This window comes from Xenopus laevis, chromosome 6S (genome assembly GCF_017654675.1).
Source record: "Xenopus laevis strain J_2021 chromosome 6S, Xenopus_laevis_v10.1, whole genome shotgun sequence".
In the NCBI taxonomy this organism is placed as follows: Eukaryota; Metazoa; Chordata; class Amphibia; order Anura; family Pipidae; genus Xenopus; species Xenopus laevis.
Genome location: NC_054382.1, coordinates 67984038 through 68011096, shown reverse-complemented (window position 1 = coordinate 68011096; position 27059 = coordinate 67984038). Strand labels below are relative to the sequence as shown.

At 36.6% G+C, this 27059-nt stretch overlaps 1 protein-coding gene across 1 annotated transcript in view; it reads left to right on the top strand.

Moving 5' to 3' along the window:
- The window catches only part of LOC108720108 (cadherin-10), a 220427-nt gene that overhangs the window by 164255 nt on the left and 29113 nt on the right, over window positions 1–27059 (top strand). The window contains exons 7-8 of the mRNA XM_041567648.1: window positions 18893–19146; window positions 20164–20300. Of these exons, the coding sequence (XP_041423582.1) occupies window positions 18893–19146; window positions 20164–20300 (391 nt within the window). The remainder of the gene's footprint in view (window positions 1–18892; window positions 19147–20163; window positions 20301–27059) is intronic.

Genomic DNA, 27059 nt, shown 5'->3' with positions numbered 1-27059 from the left:
AAACCTTGCTGGCACAAACTCATACTATTATGATTTGCTATGAAGTCTAGTATCTTATCCTTTATTAACCCTTCGAAAGGTTTCCTACCACTGACGTCAGACTAACTGGCCTATAGTTTTGAGGCTGAGAACAGGATCCCTTTTTAAATAGAGGCACCACATTTGCCAGTCTCTTGGCACTATGCCAGACTTCAAAGAATCCTAAAAAATTAAGCAAAGAGGTTTGGCAATCACAGAGTTAAGCTCGCTAAGTACCCTGGGATGAATACCATCTGGCCCTGGACCTCTGTTTATCTTAACATGTTCTAGTCTCTTTTGCATTTCCTCATGTGTGAACCATGCATCATTAGTTGTTTTACTAGAATTGGGAACTATCAAGAAGGAAACCTTCGGGAACTGGTTCCTCATTTGTGTAGACACAAAAAATAATTTTGGATTGATTATTTTTACTACTTGCTACAAAATCCTTTTCCACATCAATTTTAGCTTGCCTTATATTTTATTTGCATGGTTTATTAGCCTCCTTGTACCTTATAAATGATTCGGCTGTCCCAGCTAATTTGAAAGCCTTAAAAGCACACTTTTCTTACCCACCTCAACACCAACACTTCTACTGAACCAATAAGGTTCAATAGAAGATGCTAATGTACATGTTAAGTGCAGGGTTACCTTGCAGCAAGTAGACATCCAGTACAGTTTCTATGTAATTGGTCCATTTCTTATATAAACATATTATAGATGAGGTAAGTACTCTATATAATGCATTAACCACCAAGAGATGAGGCAACCTACAAGTACATATATCTAAACTTAAAAACCATGATTTAAAACGTCTAATTTAATAACATTATGCACAAACTGTTTGGATCTGATTTTGGAAAGATATGCAAATATTTAACTGCACACATATGAGCGTGAACTTTTACAGTGTATAGCACATTTTGAATTGACATTTTCTATGGAAAGAGAAATATTTATTACCTGATCTTATTCCATGTTGTTCTATTCAGATTTGACTGATTCTTAAATGTAGAAATGTGACTTTCTGGTGCTCTGCCAAAAATATATTGTGACCATACTGATTCATTTCACTTCTTCCAAGCCTCTAAAAATGTAATTGCCCATAGCAGTATTTCAGTATCTTCAGTCAAAACCCAATGAGAACCCTCTTTCTTCTCTTTCAGCAACAAATGATGGCTATAGCAAGAATAATGAGCTGGGCCTGTTACTGTAACTAACAGATAGCATATTTAATAGTATGTAAAGAAGTACAATACAATGTAAAACATTATACAAATAAAACACAATATTTACAGTAAGATTAAAGTTAACTGAAGGCTGGGCATCTTATTTTAGCAGAGAAACCAACACGATTAGGGTGAGATGTGCTAAATGAAGCCATAAAGCCCTTCACAATGGAAGACATGCAGTGTAGAGACTCCAAGATGCCCATCTGACCCTAATCAAGTTGGTTTCTATGCTTTGCTATGCTCCAAGTCCTATCCAATTAGAAGCCATGTTCCAATTTCTTGCACTGATGAAATCTTACAAGATCGAAACAGGTTCTCTGCAAGTTTGGATATATGGCTCTGAACTATTAGGCTGTATCTTTGCTATAAAACCAGCATTGCGGATGTATAGTTGGCCACAGGGACATACATGAGTGATTTGCATGCCTCCACCCATAATGCCTTATGTGAGAGTTAAAATCTACTTTTTGGTATGAAGGCACATCTTATTTAAGAATTTATTCCTAAAAGAATAATATGAGAATATATGAAAATAGTAGGGGAAATGTGTATTGGATGATTATATAAAGGTATGGAGCATAAAGAATACATCAAATCACCTACAGAACATAGTAAAACTCACAACTACAATAAAACTGGAAAGGGAGGACCAGCCAATTTCACAGTTGGATAGGATGGCAAAAAACCCTATATGAATTTCCATCTTCACTGGAATTATAGCCATTTCTTGATCTCCAAAATCAATACATGAATAGAAAATGCTATTCTTGTATAAGCAAGATAGCATACCCTGGATAAAAAAACCATAGTCCTCAAACATTAACCTAATTGCTTATTGCTTGCAAGGGGGGATGGAAAAGCAGTTATGAAGAGTAATTTATCTAATGACAGCTGGTTTATAGTGTAGCTGCTTACATTTGCTTAACTTTTTTTATTCTACAGAGATTTTTCAGCAAATGGCCATTTTAAATAAAAAATGCTAATTGTTTATTTATACTGCAACATGTATTCATATATTCTTTACAGTTAACAAGCACATAATTATCCATATTGATAATATTCAAGTAATAAATAGCTATGCAATGATTACAATTTCAAAAGTAAAATATGAGCATAATATGAAATAGCAACTGTATTCATTTGTAGAATACTCTTTTGAAGTTAAAAAAAAAATACTTTTTTTTAGGTACAGTAGGTTATTGTATTTTTCAGACTGAATTATGCTAAAAGTGACAAAAATGTAAGGTTAAGTGATACCTTTTATTGGTTAAGTAAGTAAAAATTGCAATTTTTCGGGATGATAGCATTGCATCTCTATAGACATGAAATACTATCATCCTGAAAAATTGCAATTTTTACTTATCACTTAACCTTATATTTCTGGCATTTTTTCAATGGCTAACATGGCACAGCACCATACTGCTACTAAATATAGTACCAACTTTCTACTATTTTCCTGTAAGGATTTATGGTGGTAAATATATTCTTGGTCCAGTCCATACATACAGGAGGTCATAAAAAAAATCCCGGAGCCACTCCCCTTTTTGCATTCCTAGGGGGGGGTCCAGTTACCCGATGCCCCTAAAGTCAATGATAAATAGTCAGCTCTTCTGGATAAGAATTTGGATTTATTATGGAGGACCCAATTTGCTGGGGAGTTTATCCCATGTGTTTCCCCTTGCCTCCAGAACCAATATAGGTTTTCTATATATTTCCCTTTTATTTAAAAAAATCTGTTTTTGTTTATTAAACTGCATGTCAGGAGCAAACTGGAAAATAAGACTCAATGTTGATAACTTAAAAATAATATAAATGCAAGTTAAACACTAAATGGCAGTGTGTTGGGAGTTTCCTTAACTGAGAAGGATCTAGGGTTTTATGTTGATAACAAGTCTAAATGTGGGCAATGTCATTCTGTAGCCACTAAAGGAAATAAAGTACCATCTTGCATAAAAAAGGAAATAAACTCAAGGGATGAAAACATAATTTTACCTCTTTATAGGTCCCTGCGGTAAGGCATCACCTGGTGAGGGGGATATAAATGAACTGGAGAGAGTGAATAGATAGGAAACTGGTTAGAGGGATGGAAGACTTAAATTATGAACCCCAATCTATGTCAAGGTTGGGGTTGTTTTCACTGGAAAAATACACCTGAGAGGGGGCATAATTGCACTATACAGGTACAGGTTGGAGGATATTATAGTCAAACAACAGTGGACCTTTTTACAAATAAAGAGGATCACCACACCAGAGGCCACCCCTTTAGACTAGATGAAAAGAGCTTTAATTTGAAGCAGCTTAGATGGTTCTTCACAGTGAGGACAGTGAGGATGTGGAATGTACTGCCAGGCGATGTTGTGATGGCTGATTCTGTTAATGTCTTTAAGGGTGGCTTGGATTATTTCTTGGACAAGCAAAATATCCAAGGCTATTGAAATACTAAAATCTATAGTTAGTGTATGAGTATATACTGTATAGTTAATGTGAGCGTATGTAGGGGTCAGTGTATGGATGCTGGGTTTCAGTTGGAGTGGTTGAACTTGATGGACTTTGGTCTTTTCTCAACCCAATCTAACTATGATACTATGTCATTGTTGTAACATATTTTTGTATATTTGCACTGTTATAACATTTATAATATTTAATATGCAATTTAATAAGTTTTGTCCTTGATGCTCTAAATGAACCCAAGCCTGAAAGTAACTGTGTGCCTTAGCCATCTGCATGTTGTATGCTGATGTGAGCTTGATATACGAAGTGTTTGCATTATTTTTATAAATTGTCACCTCATATTTTTTTACAGAGGTGGTGCAGCCACTGGAATGGACTGGATAACAGCAATGTAATTCCACTCCAAAGTAACCAAGTAGAAATAGACAAGTAAAATAGATATTGAATTATATATAGACTCTTATCTATTGTGATATAGGTTATCTTGAATCTAAGTTCAAAGCAAAGCACTCTACTTAATGTCTGAGTGCTTAAATAATCAAAGTATGCCAAAGTTCAATAGGGCTTGGTAAAATATAAAGATTGATTTATTTAGTTGAACCTTAACCTTAAAAGGGTGGTTCACCTTTAAGTTAACTATAAGTATTAGATTTAGAAAAGCCAATTCTAGCAACTTTTCAATTAGTATTCATTATTTATTTATTTATTTATTTATTTATTTATTTATTTATTTATTTATTTTAATTTATTTGCCTTCTTCTTCTGACTTTTTCTAGCTTTCAACTGGGGGTCACTGACTAAAAAAAACAAATTCTCTATAAGGCCACATACAGTATATATTATTATTTCTACTTGTTATTACTCATCTTTCTTTTCAGGAACTTATTCATATTCCAGTATCTTATTCAAATCAGTGCATGATTGCTAGGGTAATTTGGACTATATTAACCAGATTGCTGAAATTGCAAACTGGAGTGCTGCTGAATAACAAAACTGAAAAACTGAAAAACTGAAAAACACATAATAAAAAAATTAAAACCAATTGCCCATTGTCTCAGAATATAATTTTCAACATCTACTAAACATTAATTTTAAGGTGAACAACCCCTTTAAGTTGTAACCTATGGATTTTGTTGCTCCTATGGCAGGATACTCCTGTTTGTCATCTCCTTTAAAGTGGACCTGTCACCCAGACATAAAAAGCTGTATAATAAAAGTATTTTTCAAATTAAACATGAAACCCAAATTCTTGTTTTTCATTAAAACACCCATACCTGTTATAAATGCATTGAAAGATTTCAGCTTTGCCTGCCCTCCTCTATGCCTTAGGCATAGAAGCGGGGGCAGGCAACTACTTGCACTTTCCATTTTGCATTTCCGACATGTCATCTTCCCCACCCAAGCCACATCATTTGTACTGCATATACCCCCTCAATTTGCCAGTGCCATAACATTTTCCTAAAATAAATAGAAGCTTTCACCGGCAGCCATTTTCCCACATCATTAGTAACATTGACATCTGCAAACAGGACATGTATGCTGTAAAATTCATGCAATACAGAATTTGAATTTTTAAACTTCAACATACTTTGATAAACATACTTTGATAAAAAGTTCTGCTGGGGTTGAGCACTGCAGTGGTTAAGCCGAGCTCAGGAGAGGTGGTTAGGAGAAAAAATATAGGATCAGACAGCTAGAGTAGAGTTTGTATGGGAACCAGTAATGCTCTTCATTGGCAGTTAGACTGGAGGGTGAGTTTAGTAATCTGATACAGAACACATTTTAGGACATCCTGCAGCTAAATACCAGTCCTGTAACCTCCCTTCTCAGCCGTCAGTCATGCTAACTCCGCCCTCATTCTTCTGCCCTCAGTCTTCCATCTTCCGCACTCAGCCTTCAGCCTTCAGCCCTCACGCTTCAGATCTCTCTATTCAGCCAACAGTCGGCGGAAGCCTGAGGGCTGAAGGCTGAAGACTGAGGGCGGAGTTAGCAAGACTGACAGCTGAGAAGGGAAGGTACAGGACGGAGGTGTGAGTGCAGATTTGGAAGATGAGTGACAGTAAAAAGCACTCGATGCACCATTCAAAAGGCATAGGACATCGCAGGATGGACGGGCATTTAGTCGCAGGATGTCCTAAAATGTGTTCCCTTATCTGAGCTGAGAAGAGCTGAGCATACTCATAAGTCAACAGTCAAAGCAAATTCCCGAGGGAGGGCCGAGTGGGTTACAGGAGGAGAAAGATTTCTAGGTGATTATAGTGATGCTGCTGATAATGCTGCCTTACTGTTAGCCTTTTCACAACCAGAGTGGCAGTTATCCAAAGATTTCAAAGAGGCTGTTAAAATACATTTTTGTGGAGGAGGTTTATAAGTCCTTTAAAGTTACAAAGCTAATCTTAATAACAGTGTCCACAAAATGGCTGCTGCCTACTTTCCGTGGTTGTGAATTCCAAGGCAGGTGGCAACAAAGATTTAAATAATTCATATAATGTAAGAAAGATTTATTTTGCTTTACAAACACAATAAATAAGATTTTGGAAATATTTGGCAAGTACAGTTTTGCTTATAATACTTTTCTATAAAAGCTATGACTGATTTTCTTCCATTTTTTGGGATATTGGGGTGGGGCCACAGCTGGCTATTGACTTGTTTCCTTGGCAGCTACGGTTGCAACCAAGCTGTCATAATTACAAAACCTGCAGTTCTGCATTTTTAAATAATAGCGATCTGTCCATTGATCTGATAGTTGGTGCAATTCCAAATGAATTTGCCTTGGGTTAGGCAATTTTAAATATTTAGCATTTTGTATATTTCTATCAACTATAAAACACTTGTACATTGTTACTGTCTTAACCACTTTTAGCAACCAGCATCTTCAAAGTTTATTAAAGAAAAAGAGAAAGAAAGTTGTGAATGATATACAGGTATCAGTATAGGCAGTTTATTGTTTAGGATATGTGTAGATGTAACCATTATACAGTATGCTTTTAACAAAAGCATTTATTTACTTTTCTTTACCTGCTCTGAACCACTGCTATAAACTCATTTCATTACATTAAGTTGAGCCTTTGAGCAGTATTTTTTTGCTTTTAAAAACTCTCTCTGTTGGATAATACGCGTCCTTATTAATCTTCACAACAGATTATCGGATGTTTTCTCTCAATGTTAGCTACATTTATTCATTCTAGTGTCTCGGTGCAAGCATTCCATGTACTGATCAGATATAAAAATTGCTGTCCCACTTGCTGTTCTATAAATCTCTCCTACAGAAAACATTGCTTATTAATAAAGCAGTCCAAGTACTGTACATGATGCCTGTTAGGTACCTACAATCCGTAAAGTTGTTTTGATCTTTTAGAAAATGTTTCTAGATTCATTAAGTCCTTTATAAAGAGAATATTTATAACAAAAATAAAGTAAAATCAGCTACAAGTTAGGCAAGTTTGGATAAATTTCATTATTAATATGGGCATTGGTTACGTAAAATACGTTTCAAACTTGCTTCACTTGTATTAGAAGGGAGGACATGCAGGAGAGGTGACATTTTCTTAAGGGGCATTTAATGAATCTAATTTGTACACCTGGTTTTCCTTAATTATTCCACTCAGCACATACTATTTACTCCAGTGCTTGTGAAATCTGTTCGCTGTTAGTGATGGGCGAATTTGCTCCGTTTCGCAGAAAAATTCACGAATTTTGCGAAATGTTGAAAAATCTGGAGGCGAATCCCGCGAATTCACGCTGGCGAATAAATTTGCCCATCACTATTCCCTGCATCATTTCTCAGAGTTCTCAAGTATTTCATACTCCCTATGTAAGGACACATGTTTTTCCATTCAATTTTATTTTTGACACTGGACATACATACATAAAGAGGTCTCTTAATTTCAAATAGATTTCTCTTTTCAGTCATATGATCACCATATGCTGAAATCCCACAAGCTTTGTACAAGACCAAAATGCAAGAAGCAGGGAACCCTGTTTCAACCATGCAACGACTGAGGGAACAGCCCATATAGAAGGGAAGAGCGTTATAATAACTTATAAGAATTTTGTAAATGTTCTACTTTAGGCTGATGTAAATCAGTTTGGTGTTTTTCAGACAGCTAAATAGTTCTCTAAAGCTTGGATCACTTGCTTCACATTTACTTGAATGAAAAAATGCAGGTTAATACAGTAAGAATCCATCATAGGATTCTGTAAGGTGAATTGTCAGTTCACTTATTGCTCACAATGAGAATGCTCAGATAAGGGATCTGATGTTATCTCAATTTGACAAACATCGTGGTAGATTAATATGTTTACTGTTATTCCCTGAACAAAATTTGCATTTTATGGGGTTATTGTATATTACATTTTTTAATTTCAAAAGAGTGTGCTTTTGCAATTCAGAATGCAACTGATTTATTTTGTTGCCAGAGCACAGTGATCTCTGTCTATACCCAAATCTCTTACTGGCAGATTCACATTTAGAACAGAAAGTCCTCTAAACAAGGACTTTAAGTTTTTATTTGCTATTGTATTCAGAATAATTCTGTAAATAAATTAAATTTGGATTATAATATATTAATATATACTGTAATTGTTTTAGAGAAGCTTTAGACAATAAGCCATTCATAATTTCATAAATCCCATTCAATTATGCATGTGTCAGCATTTAGGTAGCGGGCATTTATTGGCACCCTCCCATTTTCCATTTACTCTTAGAGTAATTTAAGTTTTTCCCACCACCCATTTTAGTTCATTTTCCCCGTAATTATTTATGGCAGGGGTATTTGGTACATGAGTTATGGTGGGGAAAGTCCAGGTAGGCCAAACCAAGGTGCCATGGGGAAGGAGAAAATGGAGGAGATTAGGGAAAGGGGCGTGCCTTGGACACATGTAGTCCCAACACTACTATACTCCTATCTACTTGATTGGACTGCATTCTTTATTCCATTCTTGATTCGTTTACTATGCACCCTTTAGGACACAAGAACTTAGCAGTGGCACCAGTGGCAATAGTTCATAAAACTGCTTATGGTATGGAGGTCAAATTAGGCAGTACCCAAAGGGATACTAATGAACCAGTTACTCTCTGACCTAAAGCATGAAAAAAAAATGAAATATCATTTGAATAATGTCCTGTTTGAGTGATGGAGACCAAAACTGAACGGCATATTCTAGATGGTGCCTTACAAGTGCTCTATACAGTGGAAGAATGACCCCCTCCTCCCGTGCCTCCTCCTATGCCCCTTTTAGTACAGCTCAAGACCTTATTTGCCCTTGATGCTGCAGACGGGCATTGCTTGCTAGAGCCAAGTTTATCATCTACAAGTACTCCAAGATCCTTTTCCATAATGGATTTGCCTAGTGCTGTCCCATTAAGGGTATAAGTGGCTTGGATATTTTTACATCCCAGGTGCATGCTTTTACATTTATCAACATTGAATCTCAGTTGCCACTTAGCTGCCCAGATTGCCAGTTTGTCAAGATCGTGTTGCAAGGATGCCACATCCTGGATGGAATTAATTGGCTGGATAGTTTTGTGTCATCTGCAAACACTGATACATTACTTACAACACCCTCCCCTAAGTCATTAATGAACAAGTTAAATAAAATTGGACCTAATACCGAGCCCTGGGGGACCCCACTAAGAACCTTACTCCAAGTAGAGAATGTACCATTAAAGGAACAGTAACACCAAAAAATTAAGTGTTTTAAAGTAATGAAAATACTGTATAATGTACTGTTGCCCTGCACTGGTAAATCTGATATGTTTGCTTCAGAAACTCTACTATAGTTCATATAAACAAGCTGCTGTGGAGCAAAATTCACTAAATTCACAGCCGTGATCCAGCCTCCATGTGCAGTCTGCCTCTATTTTACTCACCTGCCTCGTGAGTGACTTTGTTCCAGCATGTTCGGCCGCTGAGGATGTTGAAGTGTTTCGAACAGTGGTTGCAGGTTGTGGGACAATGGCCGGCTCCGGTTCTGCTTTTTTCTGGAACAAAGTCACTGGAACAAAGTCACTCACGAGGCAGGTGTGTAAAATAGAGGCAGACTGCACATGGAGGCTGGATCACGGCTGTGAGTCTCTGCATTCTCTCTGGCCGGCTCCGGTTCCGCTTTTTTCTTCTGAGGCGTGTGGCTGGATTCTGGCAATTGGAAGGTTGCGGACCGGCGTTCTGTGTTTAGCGACGACTCCCGGCTCTGTTGTCTTTTTGCTGCACTAACTGTAAAGAGCAGGCGATTGTTGGCAGCAATCCCAGTGTCATACTCTAGGTCTTCTGTTGCTTCACGCCTTTAGGTTTGCCGATCCTGGAAAGTGTTAAACGGGGCCTTAGACTCTGCTGCCAGGGGCTTTGAGGGGCTCTTGTCTGAGCTGGGGTAGCAGTTGCTGTAGACTCTGGGCTCGGTTGCGAGGCCAACGTGCCGACTTCTTTTTTTCCTCAGGTACCACAGACTTGTCATCAGCTGCCTGCTAGCATAGGAAAGAGCACTGGGGCAGTGCTCAGTGTTCCACAGTCCTGCCACTACGGGGTAAGCTGGGGAAAAGAGGAGATCTCTGCCACTTCCCGCAAAATAAGGCTTGTATGCTGTGTAAGAATGGGCTACATAGAGAAAGCTTGGAAATTGGTGGAAACAGAAAGTGTTTTCTGTCCTTAGTGCTGCTGAACATTATGAGTTGGAAGTAGTCTTCCTGCCTAGCTTCCGGTTTAGGCAGACGTCGGGTTAGGGGGAAGGTGTGGAGCGCAGATCTGCAGAGTGAGTCGCCATATCGCCGTTTTGCAGTAGACAAGAACCAGTGTTTTCAAACAGTATTTTTTTAATAAAGCATTGATATTAATAAACTTTATGCAGGGTAGATCTATTATTAGTGGGGAGGAAATGGATATTTTAATAAAAAAATGTTTAGTGTTACTGTTCCTTTAAGTCACATAGGATGATTCTTAGAGCTTCTATATTTACTAAATTGAGAACAGTAACGATTTAATATCATTTTAAATGACAATCATTTCTGTTCTGTGTTTTTATCTGAAAACTTAATGCCCCAATCAATACTCTGTAGGGCAGCCCTCAAGGCACTAAAATTAGCTTTTGCAAAATTCATGGTTTTTATTGCCCCAGTATATATTTGTTTTTTGTACCAGACATTAAGGGGCAGATTCACTAAGGGTCGAATTTCGAAGTTAAAAATACTTCGAAATTCGACCCTCGAATTGAAATCCTTCGACTTCGAATATCGAAGTCGAAGGATTTAGCGCTAATCCTGAGATCGATCGATCGAAGGATTTTTCGTTCGATCGAACGATTAAATCCTTCGAATCGAACGATTCGAACGATTTTAATCCAACGATCGAAGGAAAATCCTTCGATCAAAAAAAGGTTAGCAAGCCTATGGGGACCTTCCCCATAGGCTAACATTGACTTCGGTAGCTTTTACCTGCCGAAGTAGGGGGTCGAAGTTTTTTTTTAAAGGGGAAGTACTTCGACTATCGAATGGTCGAATAGTCGAACGATTTTTCGTTCGATTCGTTCGATTTCGTTCGAATTCGAACGAATTTAACCAATTCGATGGTCGAAGTACCCAAAAAATACTTCGAAATTCGAATTTTTTTCATTCGAATCCTTCACTCGAGCTTAGTGAATCGGCCCCCAAGTGATATAACATTATGGTCACTATTACCCAGGGGTTCAATGACTTGGTCATTTGCTATAAGTTCTGGGTCATTTGAGATCACTAAATCCAGAATAGCATTTTTTCTTGTTGGCTCCTCAACAACCTGTGCCAGAAAATTGTCATGCAATAAGTTTATAAATTTGTTCCCATTAACTGATCTGGCAGTACTGTTGCTACAGTCAATATCTGGGTAATTAAATCCCCTATTATCATTACTTTACCCAAACTAGCGGCCTTTTCTATTTGCATTAGGAGCTTTGTCTCTTCCTCCTCACTTACATTAGGGGGGCTATAGCATACTCCTACAATTAATTTGCTGGACTCTTTACAATTGGTGAAAAACTCCACCCTTAAGACTTCTGCCCCTTCATTTTCTAACATAACCTCCTCCTTTATATAAGATTTTAAATCCTGCCTAACAAACAGACATACCCCTCCTCCTTTTCTATTGCCTCTGTCCCTCCGAAACAAAGTATAGCCACTGATATTAACTGCCCAGTCATGTGACTCATTCAGCCATGTTTCGGCCACACTAATCACATCATATTTTCCCTCCAGCACCAGCACCTCCAGCTCTCCCATTTTACCAGTCAGACTTCTTGCATTTGCAACATACATTTAATACTGGTATATTGAACATATGACATGTGGTTCTTCCTATCCTTAACAGTATCCCCAGCCAAATCTCATCCCCCATTTTCCCTTTCTTTGCCCACTATCTCATCTAACCCGTCTTTCACTGGAAATTGTAAGTGCAAACAGAAAGAGCTTTACATCTTTCATGCATGCACACTTCCTTTGGAACAGATACATATTGTACAAATGTGATCTGCTAGATATACAAAAGTAAAATCTAAATTGTCCACACAACCTCATCCCCTACATCACCCAGTTCTATGGCATATGCATACAGTGCACACATCTACAAAAAATAACTTGTTCCAGTCCTGATTTATTTACTTTTTGACTTGCTAGGGTTCTTAAAACATATTCACTTAACATATTTCATCATACATCACTAAGTATTTGTTGATAACCATTTAGTTATTCATAAAAAAATATGAACAATCATTTCATTTCCATAAATTATTAGCATTTCAAATATGACATCTGCCTCTAGTCCTTCATCACTCTGATTGTGGTGTTTTCCACCACAAGAGCTCACTGTTCCCAGCTGTTTCCCTTTCAGCAGAGTGTCCTCTTATAGTGATGTGCAGGTCGAGAAAAACTTGACGTACACCTGGCCCGCACCGGCACGTCCCCAATCTGCATCCAACTTCCCCCCATCTTCCTTTTATAGACCCACGCTGCCCCACTGATGATGTCCCAAAAGGAAGCCTGGGTCGTGTAAGGTCACAGACGGGGAGAGCAGGCAGAAGAGCTGAACCTGCCTACGACCTGCAAATGGGGCAGCGAGGTCAGCCTGAACGTACAGGTCCTGTTGGTATCAGGCCGGCCCAAACATCACTATTATACTTATACTTAGTCCACAGCTAATTATATGGCACAACTGGCTTTTATTAACATGTTTTTTTTAACATGATTTTATCTGGAATGCTGATAGCAACAGATATGAATATGTACCACAACTACTTGTTCCTCTTTGTTCAACAGTGTCTTTGAAGCAGTGTGAGTGGCATTTTATGTTTTGATTTTCAGTGATCAGGGATCTATAGGCTGCTTCGTGCTCATACTTTTTCTAAAAGAAGTTAGGAAAATTAATTTTTTAAGCCTTTTTATAACAGTCTATGTGGTTAAGTCTGTGTTCCAAGGCAGAATAACGAGGAAGCACTATAATACACAATTTTTCTAAAGATGTTATCTCACTGTGTTTGATTTATTGCTATGGGTTGCTGCTGGAGAAAATTTGCAATTAATACAGAGTTTTATGAGCATACTTGTCAGCTTGAGTCCCTACAAATTATTTTTCCATCCTAAAATGTGCAGTAAAAGCTTATAAAGCCCACTGCAAATTAGAACTCTGACTTAGCAAGACTCTAGGGCTCATTGAAAACCACAGATTCAGTTAGTTCAGATAGTTTTGCCGCATTTAGGTACAGTATGTGAAAAAAAATCCCATTAATTAAAAGGTACTTGTCACGTACGGTCTCCCAATGCCCAGAACAAGGGTCAAGTTTATGGTCATGGCTCATCACTTTTGAAGGAGGCTACTGCTACATAGATGCCACCAGGTCTTAAAGTGAGAGAACCAAGGCACAGGTTCTAGGCAGGCAAGGGAACCAGAGAGTACACCAAAGGAATGGGGAAGAAGCAGAGCATAGTCAGAGGACAGGCCAAGGTCAATAACTGAGAGAGCAGCCAGGTACTGAATCAGAATCCAAAAACATAGTCAATAACGGCAACAGGGTCAGAACAAGCAGCAAAGGTCAAGGTCAGGATCAAGCAAAGGTCAGACATGGGAATCAGAACAAAAATCGCACCAGACAACAAGAACCTACATTGAGCAACAAGAAAAGGGACCAGGCACCTTTAAATATTTGAACTTCATGGCAAGCGAGGTGACGTCACCTAGCAGGATTTCTATAATAGGACGCGCATGAGTAGTGTCAGCCGATGCCCCCCATTTAATATTGCAGTACTTACTTGTGTCAAAAGTCACACCTTGCACTGCCAGATAGTTGTTAATGATGCCACTCAGTCATTCCTGACAAATTGCGTCAAAAGAATTTCCTCAATAAAATAACTTGTTAAGAAATATATACAGAAATACTTACAGAACAGTTTTTTTCATTATAGAATGAAGTGCAGTGCATTTCTTAACTATCAAATTATTAAGAGAGAACTAAAATAGAAAGATACATAAAATATATATTTAAAAAACTGTATTTTAGACAAAACTTACTGTATGAGCAGCCCTATAACAGGCCTTCACCAGCTCACCATCTTGTCAGGGCCGAATTTATATAGTAGGCGCCCCAAAGCCTGCTGCTGTTCATCACCCCTATCCCCTTCATTCGTGCACATGCACAAATTTTCATCCTCAGGTTGGGAGCACTGCGATATTTAAAAAAAAACTATCACATCTCCTGAACCTATGTGGTTGGGCTGCATGTCGCCCCTTAAATTCCTGCGGCCCTATACCCGGGCCTTCGTGGCCTTTCCACAAATCTGGGCCTGTATCTTGTATTTTGTTAGGCTATCTTTTGAGGATCAATGTCTGCACATGCTCACTGTGTTTGGGCAGCCATTTTAGAAGCTACGCTTGGGGTCATTACAGTGTGTTTCAAAGGCACTGCTTCCATGTAGGAGTAAGGCCCAGATGCCTGGGTAATGACTAATGTAGCAATGCCATGAGGTGACTGCACATATAAAATTATAAACTTGCACAAAGGGTATAAAACAGGTAAATAATTGTCTGTATTTATAAACCAGGGTCGAAGATTATTACTACCTACCAACGATGCTACCACAAGGCTGGATGGGGTAGGATTACTGTGGATGGTGTGTTGCTATATGTGAACACTGTAAAAAATGGCAGCTATACTAATCATTTCCTGGTGTTACACATGGTATGGGTATGTAGCATAAGAAGGACTTTTTTCTAACAATGCACATAAACCAACAACTAAATCACTAGGTGGTGCCACACAAACAATGAAACAATGCTGGAGGCATAACAACTGCTAATCGACTTTTTTATGGGGGGGGTGGACTAGTAAAGAAGCCCAAAACACAATTTGCAGCAATTTAGTCTACTTTTTGCTAAGTGTTACTTTGCCTTTATAAACAGCAACAGCGTTAAGTGTTACCTTTCTTTTAACTGTCTTTTAGACAGTTATCCAAAATTAGAAGGCTCCCCAATTTTTTCATGATAAAGAGGAAAAACAATGGACTTGTAAAAGTCTGTCCAGTAAATATATACTTGTATATAATACATGAGCCATGAATATCGTGTAAACTATATACTTATAAGTTATAAGTGGTGCTTAGTGATGCCATCAGCTATTATCAGTATTCAGTGATTTCATTTGTGTTATAACTGAAACTTGTGTATTAAAAAAGTAAGTTGCCATCTGTAAGATATGAGGATATTATTGGCCTTCAGCCTTGTTCCATGTAACTACTCAGTGACTTATAATAGCAATATAATTTACAATAGAAGGTACATTAGTAACTGCTGTAAGTAAAGTTAATGAGTGATTATATTGTTGAAATAAAGATATGGGATCCGTTATCCAGAAACCCGTTATTAACAAAGCTTCGATTTACAGGAAGGCCATCTCTCATAGACTCCATTTTAATAAAATAATTCACATTTACAAAAATAATTTCCTTTTTCCCTGTAATAATAGATTTATATAATAATAATAAATTAATCCTTATTGAAGGCAAAACCAGGGCCGGAACTAGGGATAGGCAGAGTAGGCACGTGCCTAGGGCGCAAAGCTGGGGGGGGGCGCCAGGCACTTACCTGCTCTGATGCCTACCCCATTGTCCGGTCCCATCTCTCCCCGACGCACGCATATATTTTTGGAATTGCGCACAAAGTTTTGCGCATGTGCACTCAGCCGGCGCCGTACCCAGCCAGGTTGCCTAGGGCGCCTGGCTGGGTTGGCCCGGCTCTGGGCAAAACAATTCCATTTGGTTTATTTATTATTTAAATAAATTTTTAGCAGACTTTGTTATGGTCAGAGATGCAAACTACCAAAAGACCCCTTATCCAGAAAGCCCCAGGCCCTGAGCATTCTGGATAACAGGTCTCATACCTGCACTTGATTAGTTCATGAGTAAGAAGCATTCAAAATGTGTATTCTCAAAATACATTTTATAGCGTTATTCTTTAAAAATGGGTGTGTTTGTCATGTTATTAAATTTATATTACGCTTCATTAGTTATTGTCCACATCTTGTGAATCATGCAGATTGTGGTATAGTGATGTTTATATCTGTATTGATACTGATATCAAATCAATTACAGGTAGAAATCAAATGTTTCACGCTAATATTATAGATATACAATATGAGAAAAAAAATTTACACATGCTTTGTATTTCTGAATGAGTGCTTTATGTTTTCATTTGTTTGCCCTATATGTACCGTCAAAGTCACAAATTCAGCATGTATAAAATAGCATATAAATTTGCATTAGGAAATTGTCATGGAGATAAAACTCGAAGAAAATGCAATACATCTTAGAAAAGAAATATCTCTGGAAAATGATATTTTAGGTATATCTACGCTTTTTCAAAAGTTAATTTCCACTGGCAACAGAAAAGAGGGTAAGAGGTCTGTGCCAATTACAAAAATCCACTACAATATCACAGACAGTAGGGGCAAAGGGTGGGAACAAAAGCACTGTTTCTATAAAAACAAAAATCTTCAAACATCTCCATATAACAAAAGAATAAAGAAAGCATTTTTACATGTACGGTATACATACATCTTCTGACATTCTAATAGACCTTTTCTGGATTTTGCTTCTATTGCATACAATCTGCTTTTAGAAACATCTACCTGTTCTATTAATGCCATTATTTCTCTTTAAATTGCAATGCTCTATTCGACTGTGATTGCAATGCAAATTCTAATTGTTCATTGTACACCTTTAAGAGGTACTTGAAGGCATCTATAATATTATGAACATCAGACAAGCATCTATATTTAGGGGACTATTTATCAAAGGTCAAATTTTAAAGTAATGTAAATTTTATAAAATCTAATAAATTTGATTTTATTCACAGTTCGAATGGTAGGTTATTTATTGAAAAATTTGAATGTCTAAAATCTGATCGAATAGTCCCGACCTGAAAACTTGGATCTAATCAGAATCTAGTTTTTCTCAAAAAAAAAAAAAACCCTCAACTTTTGACAAGCAACATTTTTTTCTCTCATTGGAGTCTGTGGGGGTAATTTTCAAAGCAAAACTTGGCAAAAATATGGCTCATCACTACTATTAACGTCTACTATAGTTCAAGGGCTTCTGCCATTAACTTCTTCATGAACTCAGCAGGTTTTAGCGAATTAGAACTGTTTCCAGGGTCGAGTTGTGATAAATCTCACATTTTAATTAAAATTCGAGTTGGTGCTTTTAAATTCGTATTTGTGAGTTTTGATAAAAAAAAATCAAGAATTCTAATTTGAATTCACCATTCGAACCTTAGTAAATCTGCCCCTTAATATTGAGTTAATAGTATGTTAATATTCATTTGCATAAAAGATTGCTTTCTGTCTGTGCAAAAGGAATAAACACAAAGCTCTAATTATAAAACTGCATGAGGTGTTTTATTGTAATAAAGTAAAACGTGGTTTAAAGCAAATTACCTGGTTATAAAGGTGTATATTGATGGGCGAATTTATACTCCAGGCGCAAATTTGTGGTGAATTCCCGCGATTCGAGAAACCACTGCGAAATTTTTTTTAAAAAATGGAGGCCTGCATCCGTTTTTTTTGGATGCGGGCACATTTTTTGTCAGCAAATTTGCACCGGCACCAAAAAACGGATGCCGGCATCAAAAAAAATGGACGCCGGCGCCATTTTGCAAATTTTTCGCCGTTATCGGCGAAACGCCCCAAATTCGTCCATCACTAATGGTGTATTGTCATTTTTATGTGGCTGTAACGCAATATAATGTTAATTGTTTTCTGTCACTTTTTTACACAGTTTCATAAATATCATGGTTTCATGAAATTGCTGATTTTAGAACAATGCTGAGAGGTCTTCTTTTGTGTTTTAAACAGCCAACACAAACCCTATCACACTCAATTGAACAGTCTCAGACAGTAAAGTTTCTTATTTCCAATGGTAGTAGAATGTTAAATTGAGGTGGGGAGTGTGAAAGAGCCACTTTTTGTTCAGGCATGCACTTAAATATAAGACGTTATGATAAGGTCTATTCTCTTTTCAAAATTAACTCCAGATGACACACTGAGACAACAAGCACGCCAACATGAATTTCACCGTCAAATGACAGAGACTGTAAGATGAAAAACAAGATAAAAAAATTCCTCAAAAAAGTTGTTTCTAATTTTTTTTTTTAATAAATACATTTCTAGGAAATTAGATAGACAGGGAGTACAGGGAACTTGGGTGACAACCGCAGTAAAGGCAAATCAATAGCTGTTCTTTGAGTAAAGGCACAATTAAAAGCAGTGGTGCAACCCAAGCTCAGATGTAAAGAGATGCATTTGCAATAATCTAAGGAATTAAATCGTATTAACCCACTTCTAACAATTAAAATGGATCTGAAATGATTTTCAGTTAGTTTGTGGCTTGTGTGTTCCTTGTTGATCCACAAAAAGAGTTCCCTTCTGTAAATAAAAGAGAACAGGAATAAGTTTTAAATATAAATTCTGCAATTGCTTGTTCACGGCCATAAGGAGACTGTATATGCATCAGCAAACTGATACTGATTTCTGCAAAAAATGATTAGACATACTCTGTTCTTTGTTTAAATTGTAATGGTTATATAAGAAGTTATGACAAATGTATTCTGATATTCAAATATTTTCTTACTATAGTAACAATAATCTAATTCTATATTTATATTGCAACATTCTTTTACTAACAGAAACTGGACTTCGAGAGCAAAAGATTGTATACTTTGAAAGTCGAAGCCATGAACACTCATGTAGATCCACATTTCTATTATCTTGGACCTTTTAAGGATACCTGTACTGTGAAAATTTCTGTGGAAGATGTGGATGAGCCTCCAGTGTTTAGTCTACCAAGTTATAAGTTTAAAGTCCATGAGGATATTGAATTGGGAACAATTATAGGGACTGTTATGGCAAGAGATCCAGATGCCATCTCTAGTCATGTCACGTATGTATCACATTTTTTTTTTTAAATCATATATACAGTATCCATATAGATAATAATGTGTTACTTTCTAAAAAGTAATCTGTAGCACTGAGGAAAATGTAAACTTTTTAGTACACTTTTATTTTTTATTTGTTTCACAGCACATGCACAGCTTGATCACTTCACCTCACTACTCCATTCTGATCAAACATCTATACTGGATAACTTTGTCTACTGGGACTTCTGGGACTTTAAGTTCTTCCCCCCCCCGTATGAAACACTCTAAATAACCTATAGAGGGCAAGGCAGCCACAATACATACAGTATGAAAAACGCAAATGCTTCAGCCCCCCCAGGCCCTGTAACAAGCACCAATTTATTGGTTTCCCATTGGATTCTTTTTAAAAGATGATAATGAATATATATCACTTCATTAAATAAACCTCACTTGCTCACCTTCCTATTCACCTTCTCCACATAAATGGGCATATTTGTTTATATTTATCTGTCCTACAAAACTGGAAAAAAATCTGTGAAATATTTGCAAAACACATTGCAGTCAATGGGCTGCAATTTTTTTTATGCGCAACAATTTTTTCCTCACTCCAAACGCATTATAGTCATTTCTTGTGGCGACTTTTTTGTCTCAGTAACATTTTTGTCTTGGTGACTCTTTTGTCCAAGTCATTGGCCATTTTATCTTACGGCGACTTTTTTGTCTGGGCAGACAATTTTTTTGCTGTAGATTTTTTCCGCAGTTCTGCAAAGTCACCATTAATCCATGCCTGGCAAAAAAAATGCACTCATCGATATCCAGAAGCAGTCAGGTTGAATGGTAATAAATATGCCTCTAATTGGCTTTTAATAAGTAGATAAAACAGATATACCAAGTAACAAAATATCTATTCAACATATCTCTGAATAAATACAGTAGTTTGAACTAAAGTGTCATTTACACTTGACTGTGAATTTTATAATAAATCTGGAAATGTATTATTTATAAATGCATAATACTTTTTAACTCTGTTTTCATCTTAGGTTCTCCCTTGATCGCCACACTGACCTTGATAGAATTTTTCATATATACTCAGGAAATGGATCAATTTATACTGCAAAACCTTTGGACCGTGAAATATCCAAATGGCATAATCTCACTATCATTGCAACGGAAATTAGTAAGCTATTTTATAATCATTCTTGTTTACTGTGAATACTACATAGCAATGCCATCAGTTGGTTTAATGACTAGAAACCTGTGACCGTGAGATATTTATTCAAAAATGATATGCTACTGACACTGGTTTAATTTATTCAATCGTTCATGATACGAAAAGAAAACATTTCCCTCGACTTACTTGTTGATTCTGTCTTTATTACCGTGTCTATATTGCTCCTTCCATGCCTATCTGCATCAAATCGAAAATTTCCCCACATAAATATGTAACCTTTTCAATCACAAACATCAACCATATTATATTCTTTTTTTGCTGTCAGTACAAACAAGCTTTAGAATTGCATTTTTTACAGAACTGTAAGCACAATTAAAAGCATCAGATTTCAGAAAATGTATTTACAGTAAAAAAGCTAAAAGCAAATGTTATAGGTTTTTGTTTTCTTCTTCAAAGCATGACAGTGAGTGACACTGCTGCTACAGAACCTTTCTGGAAAAAGGCATCAACCTTTTTGGTCATACTGACATTGTATTTTTACTGCAGAAATATGCATCTTTGTAGGACACCATGCAGTGCTGAATCTAAACAATGCCCAAGTAGCTCTAGGCCCATTTTGTCTACAGCATGATAATTAATACTACTTAAGAACATGATTGTGTCTTAGTGAGATGGATCACACTTTGTTGATGAAACTGTAACAAATCAAACACAGCATAAATTAGTTTTGGTGCAAGACATCCTGGAATGTTTTTACTGAATATTAGTGATGGGCGAATTTATTCGCCAGGCGTGAATTCGCAGAAAATTTCCGAATTTAGCAGCTGACGAATAAATTCACAAAATTGCTGTGAAAATTCAACGTCAGCAACAATTTAGTCGCCGGCAACAATTAAACGGACGCCCATTGACTTTAATGCACATCAAATGTCGCCAGCATTGGAATTGATGCCGGCGTCAAAATTCACATTTTGCTAATTTTTCATCCGTTTTTTGCAGCGAAATGGGACAAATTCGTCCATCACTACGGAATATTGCTCAAGTACCTATTTTCCGCATATTAGGTGTGTTTGATTTATATCATAATGTAAAGCTTTATGAATTCCTACCGGACCATTTGTGTATTTATTGTGGTGTAGGTGGCACACAATGCAATGTACCACAAAGGAGTGTTTGTGCAGGTGAGGTAAGGGGAGAACAAAGGATACACAATAACTAGGTAGCTAGGAAAATGTATCCTGCAAACCAATTAGCAATCAGCTTTTTCTAGCCCATTGCTATGACTGTGTAAACAACATAAAATTACTCTAGAATGTTTTAGTGGTGATTTGCAGACCTATGTCCTTCTAAATACCTTTTCATACATTACATGGTTAAGATTTTTGAGGCCTGTGCATCAGTGTGCCATACTCCGTCATTGTGCTGCCTCAGTTTTTCTTGCTATGTTCACTTCACTGCATACATGTCTCTTTGTTTAATATGCATTTTATATAGTGTGTTGCAGTACAATGTAGTACTACATTGGAACTGCTCTGTCTCTCTTCATTCTCGCCATTGTTTCACGTGTATATCTGTTCTTCAGGACATTGTGAGTCTGTTATGTGTTTTCTTTCTTTTAAGCCATCCTCTAGAGCTTAATAAATACAAACTATGGTATTCAGGTGTTAAAAAGACTAAAAAATAAGTTTGACCTCTTTTTTCTGTCTGACCCTTGGTATTATTGTGGTGCTGGTTACTAAAGTAAATTCATATGAAGATTGCTAGAATCTTGCCACTAAGACCTATTACACAAGGGACATTGTTACGATCATGTTAAGGTAGAAATCAGTAGAAAATGTTTGACTTTCATGGTTCTCCCATAAACTTCATAAGGTTTGTTATACTATGTAGAGAGAGGTGCATTCACTTGCCCTGATGCAACGAGCAAAGTGCATTTTTGGATGCAAATGCCATTTTTTTCACCACAATGTAACAGTTTTTCCCAGAATTCATATGTCACTGTGCATGACATGCAGACGTTAAATCTTGGGATGCACCGAATCCACTATTTTGGATTCGGCTGAACCCCTGAAACCTTTGCGAAAGATTTGGCCAAATACTGCACCGAATCCTAATTTACATATGCAAATTAGCGGTGGGAAGGGAAAAACTTTTTTACTTCCTTGTTTTGTGACAAAAAGTCAAGCAATTTCCCTCCCAGACCCTAATTTGCATATGCAAATTAGGATTCAGATTCGGTTTGGCCGTGCAGAAGGATTTGGCCGAATCCTGCTAAAAAAGGCTGTATCCTTACCGAATCCCGAACCGAATCCTGGATTCGGTGCATCCCTAGTTAAATCAGACATAATTGCTTGCTCACTGAGTGTGCCTTAACTGCACCTGATTCATTAAAAGGGACACAACTGAATGTCCTCTTTGCTGTAAATCGGATGCAGTCAGTTCCAGTGTTCAGCATGCATATTATGTCTCCTCCCATGTCTTTAGCAGATATTGTGCTAAATTTATTGATGCAGGGTGCTGTGGGAACCAGGGTTTGCACAGTATCATGGGTCAGAAAGAGCAGCACTGCTCAATTTTAGTGTTGAGCACAACCATACAGAAGTGCACAGCGTGCATTTGGATGCAAGTACCTTTAACTAAAGTGATTAGGATGCAACTCACTGACGTGAAAAGCACATTTTACCCACTGCATCTGTGGGTTCAAATGAGTCCTATTAAGTTGCATACTGCACTACAGCTCAAATTAATTTTTTTATGGGCAGAAATCAGTTCTATTGTATTCAGCGTAGTGGACAATAGTTCAGAGATTACATTTAACTCCCATGCTTAACCTAACATTGCAGTGAATATTAATAATACACTTAATTAGTTCTATAATGCGATTTATACAAAATGTCTGTTAAGATCGTTGCCTTAGTTCTGTAACCCTACATTTTTGGTGAAAGTCAGGGAAGTCGGGGAAAGCATTCATAAATAAGCAAGATTGATAAAATTGTTTAGACCTGAAAAATTTAAATGGGGAAAATATATGAACCTTGGCTAAATCTGATTCACCTTTATATAGGAATATGAAATATGTGCAAATGTTATTATTCTCTTGAATTGGCTGTTTGTAATGTTGCCATCAATTGTGAGACTAAATACAGCTCGTGTCACATTTTGAATTGTGACACATTCTTTATAGCTATGATAATTATGATAATCTCACACACACCATTATTTTATATGTGTTTGGATCCATTAGAAAGCAGGACAAATTTGGGCAGTGTTCTTTTATAATTCAGAGCTGCCATACATTTATACTAAAAATCCAGTAACAATAAGCGCCAATTTTCACAGTGTTCAGTACATTACAGTTACTGTAATGTGCTGAATAAGCAAAGCTAAATTATATATTTTTCTCTTTGAACTAGATATTTATGTGATGTTTACAGAATAATTCTGTAAGAGGGAACAATAAGCAACTACCTTGCACTAAAAATAAGGTTTTCAATCTTAACCACAATGTCTTGAATTAATAACTTTGCTCACAAAAAGCAGGAAATTGCAATTGCACACTTCACAGTGTACAATATGATGACAGACAACACTTTGCTTTTCTTATTTTCTTGCTGATGTGTTTCGGCTAGGAGGTTTGCATGTATAGGTAAGAGCCCCCCCATACACATACACTACTGGCTTTATAGAAATATAAATGCACTTGGAAATAAAACTAAAAAAATAACATAAAGGAATATTTTCTCTACAGCTAAAATATTCTGATAATGTTACATCTGTGATAAATTACAACAGCATGAGATTATATTCTATACACATTTGTAGAAAAATGATCTCCATGGTTATATAATCTAAATAGTGAAAGAATCAGTTTGAGCTGAAATCAACTTACTTTGTCACAGAGCTAACTATCCTCTTGGAATCCTGCCCACTTGTGCACACACATTCCAAGTATTCTCTCTTCCACAAATTTCTTCTGATCCAGGCCCGGACTGGCAATCTGTGAGTTCTGGCAAATGCCAGAGGGGCTGCTATAAGGTCCCATAGAAAGTCAGTATTTAGTGGGCTGGTGGGGGCTGTTTGGGCCTCTATGTCGGCTAATTGGGCCTCTGTGTACCTGAAATGCCAGGGCCTATTTTAGTTCTCAGTCCGGACCTGTTCTGATCCAAAATATTTACACAACAAATTACTGTAAAGCACACAAAAATGAACCATCTAATTTACATGATTAGCATATAAGTCATATTGCAAACCCTTCCTCTAACCATATATGCCCAGTCCTCAGCAACAAATCTCTCTCTTTTCTTCCTGCAGCCTAAGACCTCTGACAATGTAAATCCATTATTAAAATAAAGTCAAATGCCTCAGAACTGCAATTTTAATGACAATTGTAAATTGTTAAATTTATTTTAAATAATACAATATGAGGCATACTTATAAAGTGTGCATAATATTATGCATGGAAAAAGTAGAACATGTAGTGTAAAATAAATTACTACTTAAGCAACATTGTTATACTTAAATGTTTATCAGTGCCTGCATTGCCATGCAGTCATTGCATTAATTCATTACATATATCTAATAGCACTATTTATAAAAGTACCAGACCAACCCTTAAAATTACAGCATTAGTTTACACTAACTGAGGCCTGAAGCAAGCCAGTAAAAGTCAATGCTTCAAATTTAGGGGCAAAGGATATTGTGTATAAAAGAACAGTGTGCAGTGCCATGAAATTTTAAACTAATATTGTTTTTTTTATAATTTTATAGCAATGTTTGGAGTATTTCAAAATATAATTTTTAACATATTTTAAAATATGAGAGTATAACTTTTTCCCTTCTAATGTATTTTTCTATATCTCAGTCAACAGTTTTGCACTGCCATTCTATACTGGTTTGATTTTTTAGTCCTTATGTTTTCATTAAAATAATAAACTTTCATATTGTTTTCAATTGCTGAAAGATTTCGGACAGAAAAAACACATGTACAGCTAAGACAATCAATGCAAACATACACTGGATACACGTTCAACTTTTATCAGCTAAACTACATAATGGTGAAATTGAAATTCATTTCAATCCTATTTTGGTAGATTAAAAATTTGGTAAAAGATTGATGATTCGTGTATTAACTTGGTCAATATTAGACAGTCCATAGGAGAACAGACAGTATGTATATATTTTTTTAAAGTTATTTTGACTAACAAATCTGCTACATGTTGAGCTTTTGTCTGCATAACAAACAAGCTAAAATTGAAGCCTCAAAAGAAAATGTCACTACCGAGAATAGAGGTATTAAAATGAAACCTAAGATTTGGGGATATTATATAGATATATTATTTAGATACTATTATAAAGATATATACAGTTTTGAGAGCAATGGTAATTGGGGGATTGAGGTATGACAGTGATAATATGAAGGGTTGAACCTCAGAGGTCTTTTAATGCAATTAAATTGCATTAGCAACTGGCTTGTCTGGGAAAATTCAAATAAATATGTGTGCAATAGTAATGGGCCAATCAATGGACACTTTTTCACGATTTGTTTTTTTTTTAACACCAACTGCATTAAAATGAATAGGCTTTTTTTCTGGTGTTTTATGGAAACAAAATGCATCATGAAATTGTAATGTGGATTTGTGAAAATACTGTATTCACCAAAGCCCTGGAACTATAAATGCAGGGACTGCATGACAAGAGATCCGAATGACCAGCAGCCAATTACACTGGTTTGTGATTTGATGTCAGGCGAAAAAGCAGTTCACTTCCTTATCTTTTAAACAGATAGAAATAATCCAACCCACCCTCCCTCTCTCCCTAGGTTAGAGCCTGCTTGGATTTCCTATAATCGAGATAGGAAATGCTGGTAGCAGATTGGAGGAAAACCTCTCTGTAGGGAGATTTATCAAAGGTCAAATTTTGAATTTATGTGAATTTTGTTAACTCACAACTCGAATGGGAGGTTATTTAAGAAAAATGTGAACTAATATTCGATCGAATAGTCCAGACCTGAAAATTTTAATCAAATTTGAATTCAGTTTTCCCTCCGAAAAAAGTTTGTGTGTCAGGAAGGCAAATAATATATTCATATGGTACAACAGACCTCTGCAATTGCCTTGTAAAGGAACTGGGCAGGTTTTAGGTGCAGAATATTCAAATTAGAACTGTTTCAATGTTCCAGGTATGATAAATCTCATATTCAAATTTACATTCGAAAATTTGAATGTGTGAATTTTGAAACTAAATTTTTATTTGAAAATTTGAATTCTTATTTACTTTTCGACCCTTAATAAATCTGTCCCTTAGTGGTGGATATAATGACACAGTGCTGATCTCAAGTCTTCACTGACGAATGGCAGAGCATAATAGCAATCTCTTATGGAATTCTTTGAATACTGAATATTGCTTTAATCCACGCAAGGAGAAAAAAAATTGCTCATCCCTAATGTCCAATATTTTTCTAGCAGCTTCTTACCTGAATTGATCAGTGCCAACTTAAGCTACTATTGTAATTTTGAATATCACATTCCAGACTGCTTCTGTCTCTGTTTTGGAACACCAGCTCATCTATGCTATTTAAAATACAGGCATTTATTGACAGTGTGCTACTTTAAAGTTATGAACATCAGAACCATGTGCACAAGTGAACAAGTGTTGAACTGCACATATTGTTTTGAAAAGAACATTCATTTGACGAAGCTTGTAAAAGGCTCAGGACTATTATCCTGTCATTAAATTCCTGAATATTCCGCTGCAATGATGAGTTGC